General features: G+C 62.4%; 2 protein-coding genes across 2 annotated transcripts; both read right to left on the bottom strand.

Moving 5' to 3' along the window:
* Positions 1-577: 577 nt before the first annotated feature.
* Positions 578-4,042, bottom strand: IFI30 (IFI30 lysosomal thiol reductase). Its single transcript, XM_042978618.1, has 7 exons — positions 3,850-4,042; positions 2,668-2,850; positions 2,510-2,584; positions 2,169-2,261; positions 1,193-1,345; positions 954-1,007; positions 578-869 (listed from the first exon to the last, which is right to left on the bottom strand). The coding sequence occupies exons 1-7, from the start codon at positions 3,982-3,984 to the stop codon at positions 807-809; spliced, it is 756 nt and encodes a 251-aa protein (XP_042834552.1). The 5' UTR covers positions 3,985-4,042; the 3' UTR covers positions 578-806.
* Positions 4,043-7,474: 3,432 nt separating this feature from the next.
* On the bottom strand, positions 7,475-19,496 carry PIK3R2 (phosphoinositide-3-kinase regulatory subunit 2). The gene is given in 17 exon segments (XM_042978593.1): positions 7,475-7,795; positions 8,114-8,284; positions 8,459-8,530; positions 9,461-9,637; positions 9,872-10,014; positions 11,557-11,682; positions 11,767-11,947; positions 12,106-12,204; positions 12,293-12,341; positions 12,344-12,400; positions 12,559-12,644; positions 13,136-13,346; positions 13,442-13,573; positions 13,659-13,709; positions 14,075-14,167; positions 16,984-17,732; positions 19,406-19,496. Coding segments are annotated over 16 exon segments (2,178 nt in total). The 5' UTR covers positions 17,306-17,732; positions 19,406-19,496; the 3' UTR covers positions 7,475-7,587.
* Positions 19,497-19,804: the final 308 nt, after the last annotated feature.

Raw genomic sequence — 19,804 nt, 5'->3', positions numbered from 1 at the left:
GAGAGAGGGAGACAGAGAGAAGCGGGACTCACCCGAAGTGGGGCTCAAGCTAACCTGATGCGGGACTCGCACTCCCCAACCGTGAGATCATGACCTGAGCCAAAGACAGATGCTTAACCGACTGAGCCACCCAGGCGCCCACAGCTCCAGATTTTGCTGCTGGCTTGGTCTTTGCACTCTGTTCCTCTTGCCTGGAATGCGGGGATCCACCCCCCTGCCACTAGTGAACGCATTCTTCGAAGCTCCCTAGACAAGATCCCTGCTCCACCTTCTGGCTCAACTCCTATTAGTGCGGGGTCAGCAAAAGGGAACAGTTAGTGTTGTGGGTTGAATTAATGAATACCTCCTCTGCCCAATGAACTCCTACTCACCCTTCAGAACCCGAGCCCCAGTGCCCCTATTCCTACGCGGAGCCTTCACTCTCTCTCTGGGGTCCTCCTGCCCTGGTGCCTCCCTCTGGCCCATCTCTGCTCCCTGGGGGACCAGGAACGTCTGTCCGGCTCTGCATTCCCTAGAAAGGAGACTTCTCAGGGGTCTCGGCAGGGCGTTGGCCGGAAGAGAGAGATCTGCGCACTTATCAAATGAATCACAACATCCAGAAGTGTTTATTCAACTAGTTTCAAGGTAGCACCGTCACCAGTGGGGCAAGGGTCTTGATGTTGGGGCAGGATTCTGAGTCTGGGCTTCGTGGAATGTGTAGAAATTATCTGGACGGTGAGTAGCAGCCGCTGAGAGTCAGGGATCGGAAAAAACGGGGGCAGTGCTCTGGCTCTTCCTCCATCAGCTCCCTTCGAGGGCACCAGCGGTCACTTGAAGCAGAGTTCCCTGTGGGAGCTGGCCACGGGTTGGCAGACATCTGGCTTCTCACCCTGGAGGGGACAGCCGTGAGCTGGCGGTCCCGGAACGAGTCCCTACCCGCCCCCAGCGGCCCCTCTGTTCCCCTTCCAGCTTACCTGGTACAGGTGGCAGACGAGGCTTAGGAGCTGACTCAGGTCTTTCAAGGGCTTCTGCACAAAACACGACAGGAAGTCGTACACTCTCCCCGGCTCCACTTGGCCCGACTAACCCGAGTCCGGCCCGGAAGGGGCTGCAAATGGCTCCTGAGTCTGGCCCCTGCCTCCCAGACCAGTGGGCACGTCCATCATCCTGCTCCCTGCCCCGGGGCCACACGCAGGGTTCCGAGAGCTCTTACCCCGTTGACGACGACCCAGGGCACATACTCGTGGCGCGGCTGCAGGGCATCTGTAAGCTGGGCGTTAGTGTGCAGGAGTTGCATGCCGCGGTCCCCCATTGCACACTCCATGATGGTGTCCGGGGACACGTCCGGAGCATAGATCTGCAGGCACTGAGGTTGGAGAAGGGTTGCTGGTGAGCTGGAGCATTGCCTCAGCTTCCTCTGTGTTATCTCCCCAACGGTGCCTCCTCCAGTCCCCCCCCCCCCCAGCCAAGCTTCTGTTTCCTCACTGGCAACAGGAGACGTTTGGGTCCACAGCAATGCAGTAAGACCCACAAACAGCAGGTGCTTAATATTTGCCTGAGGGGAGGCCCCAAGGCGAGAGTCTGACTGCTCTGCCTTTCATGAGACCAGACCTGCAGCCCCTAGACTGGCCCCTCTAGCGTCTCACTTTCCTCGGAGCTTTCCTATGTGCTGTTCCCTCCACCAGGAACACCCCTCCGCTTCCTTCTCCAGAATCTTCTGAGTGCTCCCTCCTCCTCACTCTTCTGGCCCCGCTATGACTCTGCAGGGCTGCGGGGCATCCCGGGGTGAGGCCTCTTAGGTGGTCCAGATGTTTGATGAGTGAATACACGATTGGCATTCATGAGTTACTCCGTTGGGAATTGTTTTTCGTAACCCTCCCGAGAAGTAGGCGGGCCTGTCCTGTCATCCTCATACCCCAGATGAGGATCATCATCCGTATGCCTGTACGTTTCTGTTCATCCAAGCCCAGTTCAGAGGCAGCTCCTCCAGGGAGCCCTCCTTGATCTACCCCTGCCTCCAAAAGATCTTTGTTCCCTCGATTCAGAGATGTGAGGCTTCCCGAGGGAAGGTCACTTTCCTGGGGCTACAGAGAGAGTGGTGGTCGGGCCAAGACTTGAGCCTGGGTCCGTCTGGGTACAGGGAAGCCCAGGGCCTCCCAACCCGGGCCAAGGGGAGGGGTGTGGCTCACCGGCTTCAGGTTTTTCTCCATGTCATCCATTTCCTCCAAGCAGACAATGGTCAGGAAGGCCATATTCCTCTCTAGCTGGTCCCACAGGCAGGCCTGTGGGATAGGGAGTAGACAGGCAAGGGCATGCAGTGGGCCCAGGGCACCCCTACCTACACCACTCTGGGAGTAATCGCGGGTGTTCACTAATAAAGGGGTGAACGAGGATATGACTCAGTGGAGGCACGCAGGCAGAGGATGGGGCCGGTTCCAGTCCCTTCTGAGCCTTGCTTCGGCCTTCCCGACAACGGGCAACGTCCCCAGCCTCTTGCCCCCACCGCTCGGGAATTCTGGGAGCTGCTCACCTCCACCTTGTTAAGCTTGCATTCCTGCTCACCGTGCTGGCATGTGAACTCCCACCTGCCACTGACATTTTGCTCCTGCAAGGCAGCTAGGTGAGTAGCTGGCTGGCCCGCCGGCTGCCCCCTCCCCTGGCGCCTCCGTGTCCCCAGTGCCAACGTACCTGGGCATTTCCATAGGGCACCAGCGTGACGTTGAGGATCTCCAGGACCATCAGCCAGGTCGGGAAGAGTTCTCGGATCAGGAAGGACCGACAGCCGGGGCACAGTGCCTCGTAGTAGAGGCTCACGTTGACAGGCGGGGATTGGGACTTCCCGAGGGGCCCCCGTGGGCACAGGTCCCCAGCCTGTGTGGGAGGAAGGGGTGTGAAGGGAGTACAGCCCCGCTTGGTTCTCTTGCAGAAAGGTAGCTGCAAACAATAGGTGCTCCATTTTGCCCTCCTTTCGGACGTTGCCAGGTGGAATCCTGACCCTAAGGCTTTATTGCATCCCTAAGTCTTCCTAGTTTTTCTGCAAAACAAAGACTTGCAAACAGTAGGCACTTAATTTATGCACAGCTCTTGCTTTCCTTCAGTTGAGGTGAAACCCCTGGCCCAGGGGAACTGTATGCAGTAAGGACCCGAGGCATGCCCATTTCTGGTCACTGCCCTCAATCCTGCCTTCTCAGAGGTGCATACCACGGGAGACTAATTCATGCTCATTTGTTGCCACCTCATCCCCCAGAGCCTTGGCCCCCCGAGCTGAGCAGGGCCCTACCCTTGCGCTGACTCCTTATTTATTCTTCCTCTTAAGGGGCCCAGGTGAACCCCTCCCAAACCCCACTGCAGAGGCGGCGCCTAATATGTGCTGATTTCCGGTTTCGGCTGACGGATGGCAGCAGCCAGCGTCTGTGCAGCAGTGAGCAAGTCGCTCAGCCTCCGGGACAACTGCTTGCTCGGCCCCAGAAGCACGCGAGCTCTTTCTTCCCTGGCCGGAATGCACCCAGTAAGCAGCACCTGCAGGGTCGGTGCCACGGGCAGACTTATCTGGGCTTCCCCTGGCATACAGAAGGAGACTCCTTTCCCGCCCCAGACGTACACAGTAGGTGCTCAATGCACCCCCGGGCTGGGCGGGCGGGGGTGGGTGGAGGACTGCCGGAGAGTCTCGGACGCGAGATGGGAAAGTGAAACGAATCCGAGCGCGGCCACGGTGCCCGCGGGTGGGGTTCGGTACCCGCCGGGACAGCGTCCCCGGGACCCTAGGCTTTCCCGGCAAAGTCCGGGGAGAGGGGAGGAGCCGCCTGTCCCGCATCGCCCCTGCCTGGGCGTCGGTCCCCGCCGGCCCACCCGCCGCGGCGCCATCCCTACCCGGCAGGCGGCCGCCCCCTCGGGGAGTCTGTCCAGCGAGGACGCCCGCGCCACCGCGGGGACCCCCAGCAGCAACAGCAGCAGCAGCGGCAGCGGCGGCGGCGGCAGGAACGGCAGGGGTGGCGACGAGGCCATCACAGCCGGGCCAGCGTGCGGAGGCGGGAGCAGCGGCCCGGGGAAGGAGCAGCCTTTAACCCCGCGGTGGCCCAGCCCCCAGCCGGACCCGCCTCCCGATGCCCACGCCCCTGGGGGCTGGGGCTGGCGTCTCTAGGTACCTATTGACCTCTCTGGGTCCCTGTCCAGCTTGTCCCCCACCCTCACTCCCACCAGGTGCTGGGCCCGCCATCCCGAGGAGGCCGTGGGGCCGCCTTTCCATCTCTCTCGACCCCTCCCAGCCCCCAGGGTCGCCCAGTCACGTGAGGCTGGGGCAAGAACTCGGGGAGCAGAGATTAGGTGGAGGCTTCAGAGATAGACACAGAGAGAGAGAGAGAAAGAAGGGTCTCCATGGGCCCACAGACAGCTCTGGGGTTGGCCAGGGTGACCCAGGCCCCCGTTCCTAGCCTGGGAGCCCCGTCTCCCTACCCTGCTCTCTTATGGGGGAGCAGGGAGGGGCTGCACAGCCCGTCCCCGCACCCCAGCCTTGCGCGGGGAGCCCCTCACTCTCGACCATGGGATCTGCCCCTCGCCCCCCCCTCCTCCTCTCAGGCTCCCCAGCCCCGACGCCTCAGTGCCACCAAGCGTGGTCCCGCGGGGCTGACTCAGGCTTGGCCACAGCTGGGCCAGAAAGCAGAAGCCAGTGGGGGGAAGGCCCCTCACTTCTCTGGGTCCTCCCAGCCCTGGCTGGGGTGGGGGTGGCGGGGCAAGAGGAAAGCTGGAGTTCCTTCTCTCCTCCATCCAAAGCTTGGGGGTGGGGGGGGGGTGAGCATCCAGGCCCGCAGGGAGCTCCCATGGGAGGGAGGGGGGCTGACCGTGGGGGACCCAAACCGGGTTTGTCTCCAGACTCTACTGGACATCTCAAGCGATGGACCCTCAGCTTCCCCTTCTGGAACATGGGGAGAAGAGTGAAGTCTGGGGAAGAAAGCCACATGGTGGGCTCAGAGGCAGAGGGAGGGTTGCCCCAGGCTAGGGGTGGGGTGGCCCAGCTGGAAAGGTGTTGACACAAGACCGAGGTGCAGGCAGAGACTAGCCTGAGGTGGAGGCTGGGGGTGATGAGGGAATAACCCAGATGTTCAGACCTTGCAGGGCCTCAAATACCAGGCATGACACAGGACCTGATCCCACAGGAGGAAATGCCCAAACCTGGCCCAGATCACACAGCCAAGTCCCCAGCTCCCCAGCTCTGCCTCCTTCCGGTCTGGGAGAAGCCCCAGCCTCCCAGCCTGGTGTCCATGGCAGTAGCTTTGGGCGGGGGCGAGGGGGTTCCCTAAAGTCCCCACGCTGGATGGTCCTGCCAATTCTCTTTGAACCCTTTGCAAAACCCATTTCTGTGATGTCTCTGGAAGAGGAAGCCCTACAACTTTGTAGACTTTGTGTGCACTTCTCCATGCAGGGCAGGGCAGAAGAAATAATCCTAAATTGCTACAAGTTTTCCAGTGGTTACTAGGCCCCAGCCCGATTGGATGAATTCCCAGAGGTAACCCCATTCCTTTGCTTATCCAAGCCTTAAGAGACTTGCTCTTGGGGGTGGGAGTAGCAAATATCCATCCTACTTGGTGAGAGGAATCTGAGGGTCAGATCCTCTCGGGAGAGGATCAGAAAGCGGGGGGGGGGGGGACTGTCCCAAGGAAACATAGCAGGTGGCTGAGTGCAGGCACCTGCTGGAGGCCATATGGGCTGTTATCTCTTGTCTCCAGGCTCAGCCTGCTGGTGTCATGGGACCTAGAAGGTGACCTTTATCCTGTGTTCCCCCACGCAGTGGGTGAAGACCACAGGGGAGACAGCGTCTGGGCTGGAATCACTCACAGGGCACAGCAGGGGCAGTCCTGGGGAGAGCCCGGGCGCTCAGGCCAAGGGAGGCAGGTCCTGCTCCTGGGAGCCCAGTGAGAAACGGTTCAGAGGGCAGCTTTGTTCACTTATCCTGGGCTGCTGCAGGCATGCTGGGCCCTGACAGGTGCCGCGCCCGGAGGGGAGAGGGCAGAAAGCTTACTCTCCGTAGGGGGAGGGGGGAGGAGAGGGGAGGGCTGAGAGACTGGGACCTTGGGGAGGGGAAGATGGCGATTGGTCAAGGTCAAAGACACCATGAGGCCCCAGGTCAATGTCCTCTGGGACCTGGAGGCCTGAAAGTCAGGGGTGGGTGTGGAGGGGGTCAGAGGAGAGTCAGCAGGGAGGGGCTGGCACTGAAGGCATTAAGGACATGGGGGGGGGGGGGCTTCTGCGTGTGATGAGAGGGTTGTGCTATTGACCCCACCTGGCAATGACGAAGCTGCCCATCAGAGGGGAGGCGGCTTCCCTGAGGGCCTGGCTGGTGGCCGTGGGCTGGGACTCAAACCTGGGGGACAGCCTGGATGCTGGTCAGAAGCCGGGCTGGAGTCTGGGGTGCCTTGAGGAGGCCGTGGCGCAGGGCAGAGCTCAGGGTTTGAGCCTCTCTGCCCTGTGACCTTGGGCAGGTCTCTCAACTTCTCTGGTCACAAGCAGCTAAACCGGGTGGCGGGGAGGGAGGGAGGACTGTCAGCCTTCACTGGCTGCCGGGTCTGTGTGACTCTGTGAATGCCAGGGTCCCCAGCACACGGGAGTCATAGAGAAGTCCCGTCACCAACAACAGAAGCATCCACACGTTCGATGTTTTATATCCATATCAGTATCAACGTACTATACAAAACCTGCCTGCCAGCCTAGCTGGGCAGGCAGGAGGTGTGGGGGGGGGGGGCGGTCCACGGGTAGTGTAGAAAACCAGGACTCTCATCCCAAAAGAGGAGAGAAAAAAGGGGCTTTACAGTCAAGAGAAAATCAAATCAGAACCCAACATGATCGAGGAGAAGCCTTGAACCTACACTGAGTAGAGGTGCCGTGGGCAGTGATGCGTCTCAGCCGCCCAAGCGGTGCCGGGGGGCCTCTATTTCTGGGAGGCCTGGTGCCGGGTTGGGCCGGCTTGTGAGTTTATTTTTAACTCTTTTCATTTTGGGGCGTTGCTTCTTGGCCGGTGGCCCCTGTGGGGGGGATAACCAAGTGGTGGTTTCACTTCAGGGTTTGGAGGGGAAGTTGGGTCTGGGGGCGGGTCCCGCCCGGCCCAGAATGTCCCAGCCGAAGTTCTTGGAAGTGGCCAAGTAAAGTTCCTTCCTGCCGTGACCCCAGGTCTATGGCTTAAAAATCGGGGCACCCAGGCTGGGGCCGCACAGCCCAGGGGCCTCTGTAAACATGGCAGGTGCAGCCAGGTGGGGCTTCGGGGACCCCGGGGGTGGGGGGGCTCTGGTGGGCAGGGCGCACAGGATTAGGGGTGGCCAGAGCCGTGGGGAGGGCAGTGCCCATGGAGGAGGCGGGTATGGGGTTGGGGAGGTAGGACCCCCAACCCGGAGACACAGAGGGACAGAGAGAAGGACCGACAGGTGGGGAGGGAAAGAGGGTGACAGGGAGAGACGGAGGGAGGCTCAGAAAGAGAGATGGAAAGAGAGACAGGAAGAGGCTCCTAACGGAGACAGACAGACAGAAAACCCGGAAGAAGGGACAGAGGCAGAAGGATGGGACTGCCCCCCCCCAGCCTCCGGGCCCCGGGGGTGACCGCTCCGGGCCGGTGCTCGGTGGTCAGCGGGTGGCCGGCGGGGGCCCGGGCCCGGGGGCCCGCACGGGGTGGGCGAGCGTGACGGTGAGCGCGTCGTTGTGCTGCACCAGCGAGGCGTGCTGGTAATGCAGCACCAGCTCCTTCAGTGACCCGTACAGGTTGTAGGGCTCCGCGAAGCCGAAGCCGGTGGCCGTGCGGTAGATGACACAGTGCTTGGTGTCGCCGTCCACCCTGCAGGCGCAGGCGAAGGGGGCGCTCAGGTGGGCTCCTCCCGGGCTCTCCCCGTTCCCGCTACTCCCACCAGGTGACCTCGGCGCTGGACCCACGTCCTGGACCCCACCCACCCTGGTCCGGATGCCACCGCCTCCTGCCTTAGCTTCCTCCCTTGCCTGTGGCAGCCATTGTGGGGGGGTGCGGCGGGGAGCTTCTTCCTGGCCGTCTTCCCAAGGTCTAGCACACAGTAGGTGCTCAGCGAGAGCTCTCAGGAGGAACGCGCACATCCCCCACCCCTGCGCTCACTCCCGGCTCCCCCCCACCCCGGGCACTCACACCACAGAGCAGGCATAGCAGCCCCGCTGGCTGCTCTCGCGGATGAGGAAGGTGCCATCCCGCTTGCCACTCAGCATTTCCTCAGCCTGCGTGCGGTTGATCTTGCCCACGTACCACGTGCGTTCCTCGTGGTGGGGGAGGTCATCCTCGTCTTCCATCAGCGCATACTGGCTGCGGGGGGAAGCAGGGAGGGACCCCGGTCACTTACCCACAAGCCTCTGAGGCTCTCCTGCAGCCTGGACGACTCACCTGCCCTGGTGAACTCCTACTCGTCCTGCAAAACCCACCGAAATCGGCCCCCTCCTCCGGGAAGCCTTCCCGGGCCCCCATCGGGTGTCCACTTACTCCTCGGTCTCATTTTTGATCCCCAACCACTCGTTGATTTTCTTCTGCCGGGCACCTTTCTGGGTAAGCCACCTGGAGGAAGAGGAAAGGTAGGCTCATTCCACCCTGCCGGGAGGGGAACAGAGCAGCACAGGCAGGCTAGCCCACAGTGGGTCAGGGCAGCCCGGCCGGAGGCAAGGACCAGCCTACAGGAGTGCAGGTTCTGGGTGCAATACCGCCGGTGGCCACAAGGGGTCAGCCTTGGCTTGGTCAAGGACAGCTTGGCCCCGGGGACCTTCCAGGGAAGCCCCCACTTACTAGGTTTCCTTTAACACTTATCCGACCCCTAGAATGGGCCACCCCAGCAAGGTCTTATCGCTACCAGAAATTTAGGCCTGAGGGCTGCACGACAGTGTGCCTTCACATGGGGGGGGGGGGGCTCTGTTCCGTACCTCAGTTTCCCTCAGCTGTTAAGGGCTAACTTTACAAAGAACTTTGAGAGAACAGAATGAGCTAACGCGCACACGGTACTCAGCACAGTGCCTGGCACACGGCAGGTACACGTACGCATCTCAGGCGGAGGTGGGAGAGAGAAGCCCTTGAGGAAGCCGTCGGCGGCTCGGGGCGGGGGGGGGGGGGGGCGGGCAGGGGCACGATTTCAGCTCGGGCTGGGGCTGCTGCGACCCTCCCATGCGCTAGGCCGCGTGGTTGGCATCCACAGACTGGCTTCTGCTGGAGGCTCCCAGTGACCAAGCTCCGTGGGAACAGTGTTCCCATTTCGCAGACCACTATGAGGCTGAGGCCGCCCCGTACCTAGGTAGCCCTTCCTGGGGGGGGGGGGGGGGGCTAGGAGGGGTCTGATCGACAGAGCCGGGGGGGCTCGGGGACAGACGAGGGGTCTCAGGGGCAAGGCGGGGCCGCTTGGTGGAGGCAACGAGAGTGAGGCCCCGGCAGAGATCACCCCGCCAGATGTGCCTGAACTCACGAGGGACTCTGCAGCCGAGCACAGAGCCAGGCACTCACACGAGGTACTGGTCTCGGATCTTGCGGAGCTGCATGAGGTCTGGCTTGAGGCTGTTCATGCGCTTGTCGATCTCCCGGTTGTCGGAGGCCTGTGCCCGCAGCTCCTGCTCCAGCTTCGTGCGGCTCTCGTGGATCTCGGCGATGCGAGACTTGAGCCGCTCTGAGTTCAGCAGGATCCTGTGGGAGGGGCGGCTCTGAGGCCTCAGACGGCGCCCCAGCCTCTACGCCTTTGCACTGCCGCGTCCCTGATTTCTTTCCCGCGAACTCCTATTCATCCTTCAGAGCCCATTTCAAACGACCCTCCCTCCCCCTGGAACTCGGGGTGTCCCCTCTGTTTCCTTTCTTTCCCCAAGCGCCCTGTGCCAGGTCAGGGTAGGGCGGGGGTAGGGCAGGGCAGAGGAGCCGACTCACCTCTGCATCTCTTTCTCGTTGCCCTCACGCCGGAAGCGCTCCAAATACTCCTTGCTACACTTCTCTTGTGTCTGGCCCTGCTCTTCAAAGATCTTGATGGTCTCGTTGAAGGCCTCGATTGCTGTGCGCTTCATCTGCAACTCCTGACATGGCGGGGGGGGGGGGGGGGGGGGACTCTTAGCACCTGCTGGGATTCCTTTCAAGTCCCTCATGAGGAGTGAAGGCAGATTCCCCACTCTGATATGGAGACTTTGCTCACGCTGTTCCCTCCGTCAGGTGCGTCATTCCTCTAGCTCCTCCTGTACTGAACGGACTCCTATTCAGCCTTCAGAACCCCACTCCCCAAACCCACTCTCCCTTTAGATCCTCTCTTCTGGGTACCCCACAAACACCTGGATCTGTTAGCACTGCTGAGAATTAAAGACAAATCTAGGGGCACCTGGGTGGCTCAGTTGGTTAAGCGTCCAACTCTGGGTACTGGCTCGGGTCATGATCTCACGCCTAAGTTGCCGGAAGCTTAGGTCTGAGAGCTGCACGATAGTGTGCCTTCAGCGTGCCATGCTGACAGCACAGAGCCTGCTTGGGATTCTCTCTGTCCCTCCCCTGCTCACGTGCACTCTCTCTCTCTCTCTCTCTCAAAATAAATTTAAAAAATTAGAAAAAATGACAAATCTAGTTGCTACACACAGGGCATGGGGCTCCCTCTCAGGGTACATGTTACATGGAGTACTTTCAATATATCATCTTGTAGAACCTGCCGAGGGCTTCCTACAAAGCGAGAGCTATTAATGGGGAAACTGAGACTCAGGGACCCTAAGTCACTCCCAAGATCACAATGTTCATCACCCATCAGGCAGGCGTCTTGTCTGCTCAGAGCTTCAGACGACCCGTCAGTAAAAAGGGGACAAGAAAGAAATTCCTCGGGGATGGCAGGGGGAACCGAGATATTCTCTGCCTGAAATGGGATGTCCAGTCTGAATAAGCTGCGTCTCAACTTACAGAAGTAGATTATTTTTTTTTTCAACGTCAGAAGTAGATTATTAACAGTGTTTGAGTGATAAAACCTCCCTCCCCCTTCCCCATTTAAAAAAAAATTTAATGTTTATTTTTGAGGGAGACACAGACAGAGCACGAGTGGGGGAGGAGCAGAGAGAGAGGGAGACACAGACTCCAAAGCAGGCTCCAGGCTCCGAGCTGTCGGCACAGGGCCCGACGCGGGGCTCAAACTCACAGAAGATCCTGACCTGAGCCGCAGTCAGATGCTTAACCAACCGAGCCACCCAGGCGCCCCATCCCCCTTCCCTGTTTTAAAAGATGTTGCTCTTTCCCGTGATCGCCTGACCCTTTGTCTCCATCAACTCTTTGTCAGGTTATCGTCACTCAGAATAACATCCAGGTTGAGGGGTTATGGAGAAATAAGGAAGACCCGCGGTTCCAGATGGGGAAAGTGAGGCCCCGAGAAACGCAGAGGCTCCACCAAGACATTTTCTAGGTCCTGACTCAGCTGCTCCCGGGAGGCTGGCTGGTGCCTTCCTTTTTTGAAAACACATGCATTGATTTCTGCCTTTAGGGCAGTTCCGGGTGCTGATGACTGCTCTGTGACCTGGAAGCAGACGGCTGTCCCTACGGCCTCGCCGCCGCCCCCTCCACGCCTGGGTCTCCCCACGTGTGCAGGCCAGTGGTACCTGGGAGGTGCGTGTGTACTCCTCGTAGAGCTGGTCGTACTCGCGGCTCTTGTCCTGGTACTGCTGGTGATAGACTTTGAGCTGGGCGCCCACCGCCTCCACGCTGTCCTCCTTGACGATCTGGTCCTAGGGACACCCGGGGTGATCAGAGAAGCGGCCTGGGGCACTTGTGCCGGAGGCTGGCACTGTCCTCCCACCCTGGCCGCAGACCTGCTGGTACTTGGACACCGGGTAGAGGAGCCGTGTGTCCAGTTTGGCATTGTACTGGGCCAGCGACTCGTGGCGGTAGTGGGTGATGAGGTCCACAACGGAGCAGAAGGTGAGCGGCTCTGAGAAGCCATAGTGCCCGTCACGATGGAAGACCTTAATCAGCTTGTTGTTCCCGCCTTTCCTAGGGGCGGGCGAGAGGGGTGTCGGCAGCCCGTGGGATCCCCAGCCGTCCGGACACCGCACGTGCCCCACTCTCCAGGCAACCCCCTGTCCTTCTGCCCTGGGTGTCCTCCCTCCCACCTCTCACACCCAGTCACCCCTGAAGGGGCAGGCCCCCACCTGAGGGTCAGTGTGTATTCCCCCTGGATCTTGCTGGATGCATCTCGGACCAGAAAGGTGCCGTCGGGTGTGTCCCGGAGTTTCTCATTCACTTCCTCCCTGCGGGGACACCCAGGATTGCGGCGCCCACCGGGAGACCCTGCCCTTCGGGCTCTGCCCGCCACGTGGCCCCGTCCCACGGCCCTACCTGGAGATGTCACCCCAGTACCACTCGGCATCCTGCAGGGAGGGCGGGCTCCCCCATTGGCTAGGCCTGCGGGGGCTGGCTTGGCCTTGGGGGGTTTGGGCGGCAGCGCTGGGGGACAGGAAAAGAAATGTACACTGAGCACCAACTGTATACCGTGGCTGGCTCCTATTGCAACAGAGCTTGCTGATGCGGGCAGGACTCCAGGTCAGTATTCGTGATTCCCAACAGTAAGAGCTAATATTGGGGTGGGGGGCGGGGAGAGTCACCTGGGGGTGCGACCTCCTGCTCTTCCAGATGTTCCTGAAGCAACTTCTCCACCAGCAACGCCGGGAAGTCAGGGCTGGGCTCAGTCCTAGGGGGAAGGGGAGCGCAGGGGGTAGGTAGGGTCTGAGGCGCACCGGGTCCCGCATCGGGCGGCAGACGTACGTGAAAGCACGTGTAGGGAAGAAGACGGGCAGGTGTGGGGGCCCCCCCGCCTGTTTGCGTGTATGCAGTAAGCACTCGATAAATGTTCACACACCAAACACACGGGAGTCTAGCACCTAGGGTGGGAGGGGGAGCGGAAGCGAAGGTGCACAGCTCCACCCACGAGCCTCGTCTGCGGTCTAGGCCCCATCGCTTCAAGTCTCAAGGCTGCTGGGGTCTTCCCGGAACCACAGATCCCACCCCGGTTATCCTAACTAGTCCCGGCATCACAACACCTCTGGCCTCTTAACCCCGGGGCCCCGTTCACACTCCTTTATCACGGCCTAGACCCCACCCTGGGCGGAGGCTCCCCGCCCCTCCTCCCTGAAAGCCCGCCCCTTTTAGCTCCGGCTCAGCCCCGCCCCTCTGGCGCCTCACCCGTCGGGCGCGCCCCCTGGCGGCGGCGAGGGGGGCGGCGCGCGCAGCAGCAGCGGCCCGAAGGTGGCGCCCAGGGCTCGCACGGCGGGGCCCGGAGCCGGGGCACGTCGGGCCACCCGGCCCAGGTGCTGGAGCAGGAAGCGCAGCGTGAGCGCGCGGTGCAGTGGCAGCGTCGGGGGCTCCAGCGCCGGCCCCACGGGCCCCGTGGCCTCTGCGGACACACGGCCGGGGCAGGGTGAGCCGGGGCCGGGACGGGCGCCGGTCCGCCCCGGCCCCCTTCCCACCCGGGCTTCCCGCCAGGCTCACCCCGCAGGGCCCGGCGGGCCTCGGCCGCAGCCTCGGGCGTCACGAGGGGGGCGGGCAGCGCCAGCAGGAAGCCCTTGACGCCATCTGCCAGGGCTGTGGCGTCCCACTGCTCCACGTCGCTCAGGGACCAGTCTGCGGGGGCAGGGGGGGCAGGGTTGGCCAAGGAGGCCCAGGGCCAGTTCTCCCCCAACCCCTGCCCATCCAAGCTTCCCCTCACCTGTGCGCGGGGCGGGCAGCTCAGGCCTGTAGAGGGATTCGCTGTCTAGCCCTGGAGGGGTAGGGGAAGGGGTGGGTCAGCTCCACCCCAGATGGCAAAACCAGCTCTCACATGCGTCCCCGTACCCCTTGTGGGGCCTGGGATGGCTACTCAACCTCCCAGAGATCGGAAGGGCAGGGGGAGGGGAGACAGGTGGTGCCAGAGGGCACAGCACATGCAACGGCAGGTCCGGTGACCACATTCCCATCCAACCCGGTAGGAGTCACTACTGCCCCACCTCCACGTGGAGGCCCAGAGCATCCAAGCTCAGCTTCTTTCCATGCAGAGTGGGTCTGGCGGCCCCGTGAGAGGATGAGTGGCCCGTCACCAGAGATAAGCAAGCAGCATACATGGGTTGCAGCCGGGCGGAGGCTCACCTGTCCGCTCAATGGCCTCCACGAGCTTCACCAGGAGCGGGGGAGCCACATCAGGTGGGGAGAACTGCTCTGGCAGGTCAGGGAGCGTGAGGCCTGGCAGAAGGGGACAGCGTGTCGGTGGGGTCCCTGGAAGGACTCCAGGCCTTCTTTGCCTGAACCCCCGCGTGGGCGGCTCCCGGTAGGGTCGGGTCTAGGCAGGAGCCTGGCATCCGAACCGCCATCGTTTGGAAGCCAAAAGGCCGGGCTGAAGCGGCTGGGAGGGTTGAGTTGGTGGCAAACGATTTTCTGGGTTAAAGTCCCGGTTTACACACTTTCAGAGACCAGGTAGATGAAATGTCCGCATCTTAATCCTGACACCTGCACGACCTTAGTACGCGGATACAATTAAGGTAAGAATTTTGAGACGAGATGTTAGATTTGGGGCTCTCAATCCAATGACTGGTGTCTTTACAAGGAGAGAAGGCCAGGTGAAGACAAAGGCAGAGATTGGGGTGATGCGCCCACAAGCCGAGGAACACCTGGAGGTGCTGGAGGCTGGAAAAAACAAAGAACCACCCGTTCCTGGACATTCCAGAGGGTGTACGGCCCTGCCGACACCTTGATTTTGGACTTGTGGCCTCCGGAACAGTGAGAAAATACACTGTTGCTTGAGGCCACCCGTGGGAATTCACTACGGCGGTGCTGCCGTCGCTCACTGTGCGACCTTGGGTACAGAACCCGCCCTCTCTGAGCCTCAGTTCCCTCGAGTAAGAAACCGGTTCCTGGTGTCATTTCTCCCTGAGTGGGAACAACAAAGCGGTTGAAGACAATAAAAGGACAGTCTCCCCTGTCCGGGTCAGAACACCTCATTTCAAGGACCTTTCCCCATTCTCTAAGTCATCTTGCTTTAAAAAAAAAAAGTATTTCTCCCGGTTTTAAAAATGCTGAACCCCTTCCCAGCGGGTGTCAGAGGCCTTCCTGGGCCCGCGTTTCTCGCTCCACCGGGCCCTTTGTGTTCAGGCGTGCTCTGCCTGCATGGCCACCATTCGATGCGGCTCCGGCCCTCGGCAGGGACGCCCTGGCATCCAGCAAGGGCAAGCCCAGGCCTGCGGGGCCTCCCTGAGTGATGGGCCAGGTGGTGCCTCAAGCTGGAGAAAGGCCCAGCTACGTCAAAAACACTAAAGAGGAAAAAAAGAGAGAGAACAAGGGGAGAGGAGGTGGGTGATGGTGGCAGGGTGGGGGCACAGGTTTGAAAGTTGCCTGTGGCTCCTCTGCGAAGCGGGGGAGGGAAGTCTCGTGAGAACAGGTGTCACCCCCCATTTTATTGATGGGGGAACTGAGGCTGAGGGAGGGAGCAACCACCCTCTGGGGGCCCAGGTGCGACACTGAAGTTGTGCACTAGCTCCCTGTGTGGGATGGAACGGAGGGGACACGGGCAGCCACAGCACGTTGCTGGGTGGTCCTACGGCCCTGGAGAGGCAGGGCCTGCACGTGCAAAGGACCAGTTCTTCCTGCTGCCAGATGAGGAAACTGAGGCCTGGAGAGGGCTGGCCCCAGCCGCTGTCACCTAGTCCTGGAAGACTTGGAGGGCGGGGCTGGGCAGCCACTCGGAGTGGGCATGTGTGTGGTGGCTGGACCGAGGCCAGGCAGAGGAGGGAGGCGGCTGTTACCAGGGGGAGAGGCAGATTTTGGCTGGGAGCCCGGATGGGGCCGCCTCCTGCTCCTCCAGGCTGAGGCGGGACGTAGGCCCCGGCCCTGGAGGCGCCAGATGCTGCAAACCCCTAGCAGCACCACACCACAGCCTCTGTTTCCACCCCCCCTCCCCCACAACTCGGCCCCACGCTGTGGGGTTCTGCTGTGACCCTCTTGGGGCATCAATGTCCCTCTGGCACAAAACCGGGCAGGCCAAAGGTTGGGGCCATGGCGCCTCCCAGGGCCTTGGTCTTCCCTGGGGGATGTGCCCACGGTGAGTGGTTTGACTCCTTTGCACCTGGGTCTCCCCATCTGTAGGCGGGGCCTCCCTGGGTTGCTGTGGCGGGGGGTGGGGGAGCAGACTACCAGGCACTCAGCACTTAACCAGCCTCCTCCCCACAACCTGAGCCTTGGTTTCCCTGGCTGGAACCCGTGTGCCCTGCCCAGCAGACAGCAATTTCAGCCTACCCCCAGTGCCCTCATTCTGCACTCCTACCACTCGTCCGGCCCTTGGCAGGGCCTCCACCTCCACGTGCCTCGGAAGTGTAGATGGCCAAGGGTCTTTGGGGGAGGCATGTGGGGTCCTCATACCCCAGTGTGCTACATGGCCTGGAATGATCATCCCATCCTCTTTATTTAGGCTCTGTGGCTCCCTCCATTTTGGAATCCAGGTAAACTTAGGGCAACAGAGAGGGGGTTTCTCAAGGGACCCTATCAGTAAACTGAGGGACGAGGCTAAAGTGAACCTCTGAATCCTGCCGAACGCTCCCCACTGTGCTCAGAATCAATCCCACAAAGTCCCTGAGGCACAGCCCCTGTTGCGTGGCCCTTCCCTTCCCACTCGGCTCCACGGGCTGTTCCCCGAACCCGCCCCTCCAGCCCTACCTCTCAGCCTCTGCCTTTGCTGTGCTTGCTGCCTGGAGCCCTTCACCCCCAGCTCTCCCCTTGTGAGGCTCCTTCCTCACAGCCCTTTTCGTTACCTAATCACTTCTCGTCACTTGTCACTCCTTGCACCAGGAGCCCCACAAGGGCAGGGCCGGGCCCGTGTCCACCGCTGTGTCCCCGGCGCCATGAACCGTGCCCGGCCCTCGACAGCAGTGCAGTCAACACTTGCTGACCAACCACGTGTCCTTATTCCTCCTCCCCTGGAAGGGGTGCCATTGCTTCACTAGAAAGAAGAGGAAGCTGAGGGTCTGAGGGAACCCCCGCCCCTGCCGGGGCCCCTGCCTGCTGCTCACCTGGCTCAGGGGGCCCGTCCCGGGGCCTGGCGGGCAGTGGGCGGGGGCCACGCGGACGAGGGCCGGGCCGGGCCAGGGCTACAGGACCCAGGAACTCGACGTAGGTGCCGGGGAAGTCACCTCGCTGCCGCGTGCGCTCATTGAGGCCCGGCATCCAGCCCACGCTCTGTGGGCAGCGCTCGTTGCCCTCGGCCACGCCCAGCACCTGCAGGGCTGCTCGGCTCACCACCAGCACGTCGCCGGGCAGCAGCTCCAGGTCCTCCGGCCGCTCCCGGCGGAACGGGTACAGCGCGCGGTACTGGAAGCCCTCGGCGCCGGCCATGGCTGGGCAGGGTGGGGTCTGGACGGTCAAGCTGCTGCTCGGGGCCCCGGTGGCCCCATCAGCTGGGGCGACGGCCGGGGAGGGTCCGCTGAGTCGGCCTGGGGCACCGAGACCACTATTTCTACCAAGAAGTTAGTTACAGGTGACCACGGGGGTCGCTCATGCCTTGCCTCCCACCATCATTCCACGACCCTGACGTGGGCCGCTCATGGCTCGCTCCACCATCCGTCAACTGGTGGGAGGGGGTCGGCAGCGTGGTCTCAGGTCACTCGGCCGCTGCGTCCCCCCTCGATCCGTAGGGCAGGGCCAGGCTGCTCACTCCCTCACACGGGGGGCCATCGGCGCCCGAGGCTGGCGGCTCTTCCGGCTGCGCCAGACGAGGGGGCCGAGGGCACAGGCTGTCACCATGCTTGGCCAGGACGCCGACCTAGGGGGAGATGGGCAGGGCAGCGTCAGCCGGGTCGGGCTCCTGCCACCCCCACCCCCAGAGATGGGCCCAAATCTGAGGTTGGAATCCCCTCGCTGGGTAACCTTGGGCCAGTCCCAGCCCCTCTCTAGTCTTGTTTCCCCAGCTGTAAAATGGGCGTAACAGCAGCCCTTGGGGTTCTGGCGAGCTCTGCCCCAGGCATATCGCACGCTCTTCATCGCCCCTGTTAGAGAGGGAGAAACTGAGGCTCAGCGCAGGGAGGTCTTTGTCGGACCAGTGGGCCACGAAGCCAGTTAGACCCCCAGTGGGCAGAGCGTGATGGGGAATGCTTAGGGTAGTATGGGAGTCCCGAGGAGGGGCCGGGCCAGCTGAACACAGGGGGCAGCAAGGAAGCAAAGAGGTAGGAAAGCAGGTCCAGCTGGAGGCCCCAGCGCGGGCAAAGGACTAACGAGTGAGTCCAAGGTCCCTGCGGGGGGAGAAATGAAGGTGCGTGCGTGCGTGTTCCAGCTTGGCTCAATGAGGGGCCTAGAGTAGGATCTCAAAACGTGAGGGGGGGTGATGGGAGGACAAGGGGACCTCCATGCAGCCAGGAGAGGGTTAATGGCTGGAGGGCATCACAGCTGCCAAGGGGGAGGCTGCTGGACGCATGGCGATCCGTGATCACGCCCCGGGAGCGCCCAGCCTCGGGGAAACAGCCCGCCACGGACGGCATTCCCAGTCTCAGCCCCACAGGTTCGGTCTTCCTGAGACTGGGGAGTGGGGGAGGGCGTGCTTTTCTAGAGGGCGGGTCTTCAGAAAGGATAGGAGAGAGTACTGGCTAGAGGGAATAGTACGTGCAAAGGCTTGACAGTGGGAAGTTGCTTGCCAAGAGTTCAGGGTGGCCCGATGAAAGCCACCCACCGTCGACCGCGCTGGTCCTCGAGCGCCAGACAGAGGGGTCGGGGCTTTGTCCCCCGACCACGAGAGCCCCAGAAGGGACTCTCTGCAGGGAGGAGAAGCTAGCTCCCCGTTCCGGGGTGCCCAAACGTACCCGCTTCCTGGACCCGGTACCACCATTCTACAGGTGGGGAAACTGAGGCCCAGCGAGGGGACGTCCAGGAAACCGCCTGGATCCGCTCGCCTGCCGGGCCCCCGCGCCCCAACGTGCACACGTTTGCACACGCCCCGGTGTGTGCGCCCGGGGAATCCAAGAGGCCGGGTGGAGGGGCCAGGCCTGGCCAGGGGCTCGGCGGCTGGACGCAGGGCCCGCGCGCTCACGCGTATTCAGAGGCGTGCCCGGGCCTGCGTGGACCCGGCAGCCCCCAGGGGAACGGAAGCGGAGACGACCCCCGACCCTCCTGCATCTCACTATGTCCCACACAAAGCCTGGGTGCCCCTTATTACTGCTCGACGCCCCGCTCCAGGCAGGGCCTCCTTCCATCGGGGGCCGCAGTCCCGGCGCCTTATCTCTGCCTGGGGGCACCGCGTTCCTCTCCCCACCGTCCGGGGCAGGCTGCACCGCTGCCAGGTCGAACCCGAGGCCTCCTGCTCCCGGAGGCCCCCGGTTCCCGCGGGGCGCGATGCGGCTAGGCGCTCGCGTTCCGACTTCCACCTCGGCCCCGCGCTCTGCTTAGGCGCCCCGCATTGGCGCGCACGCCCAGCCTAGCCTGCCACGCCAGCCGGCCTGGACTTACCTGGTCGCGGCCGCCACCGCCGCCGCGGCCGCCGTCACACGGAGCGGAGCCCGACCCGTGGCTCCGCCGCGGCCGCCGTCGCCGCAGCCGCGGGATCCCCGCCTCCGCCACAGCCGCCGCGGTTCCGAACAGCCGGGCCCGCCCCCGGCGGAAATGGCCGAGCGCGTTCGGGCCAGGCGCGTGAAGCGAGGTGGGGGCGGAGCCTGGGGAGGGCCGAGCATTTCCGGAAAGAGTCGAACATCCTCCCGCGGGACTGGCGGGCAGAGGGTGCCACGAGATAGCCGAGCATTTCCGGAAACAGCCGAGCGCAATCGCGTCCGCTAAGCGTTTCCCTAAGCTCGGCGGGGCCCGGCTGGGCTTCGAGATGACCGAGTGATTCCGGAAATCGCCGAGCGTGTT

This window comes from Panthera tigris, chromosome A2, assembly GCF_018350195.1.
Source record: "Panthera tigris isolate Pti1 chromosome A2, P.tigris_Pti1_mat1.1, whole genome shotgun sequence".
Classification (NCBI taxonomy): domain Eukaryota; kingdom Metazoa; phylum Chordata; class Mammalia; order Carnivora; family Felidae; genus Panthera; species Panthera tigris.
Note: the sequence above shows the minus strand (reverse complement) of the source record. Positions and strands in the feature narration are given on the sequence as shown.

What these genes read in the sequence shown, in the direction of transcription:
- IFI30 (XM_042978618.1), bottom strand. Translation starts at nt 3,984, where the DNA reads ATGGCCTCGTCGCCACCCCTGCCGTTCCTGCCGCCGCCGCCGCTGCCG. An exon ending in AGGGGGCGGCCGCCTGCCGG is followed by an intron (nt 2,851 to 3,849) that starts GTAGGGATGGCG and finishes CCTCCCACACAG; the next exon opens with GCTGGGGACCTGTGCCCACG. An exon ending in TCGTCTGCCACCTGTACCAG is followed by an intron (nt 870 to 953) that starts GTAAGCTGGAAG and finishes TGTCCCCTCCAG; the next exon opens with GGTGAGAAGCCAGATGTCTG.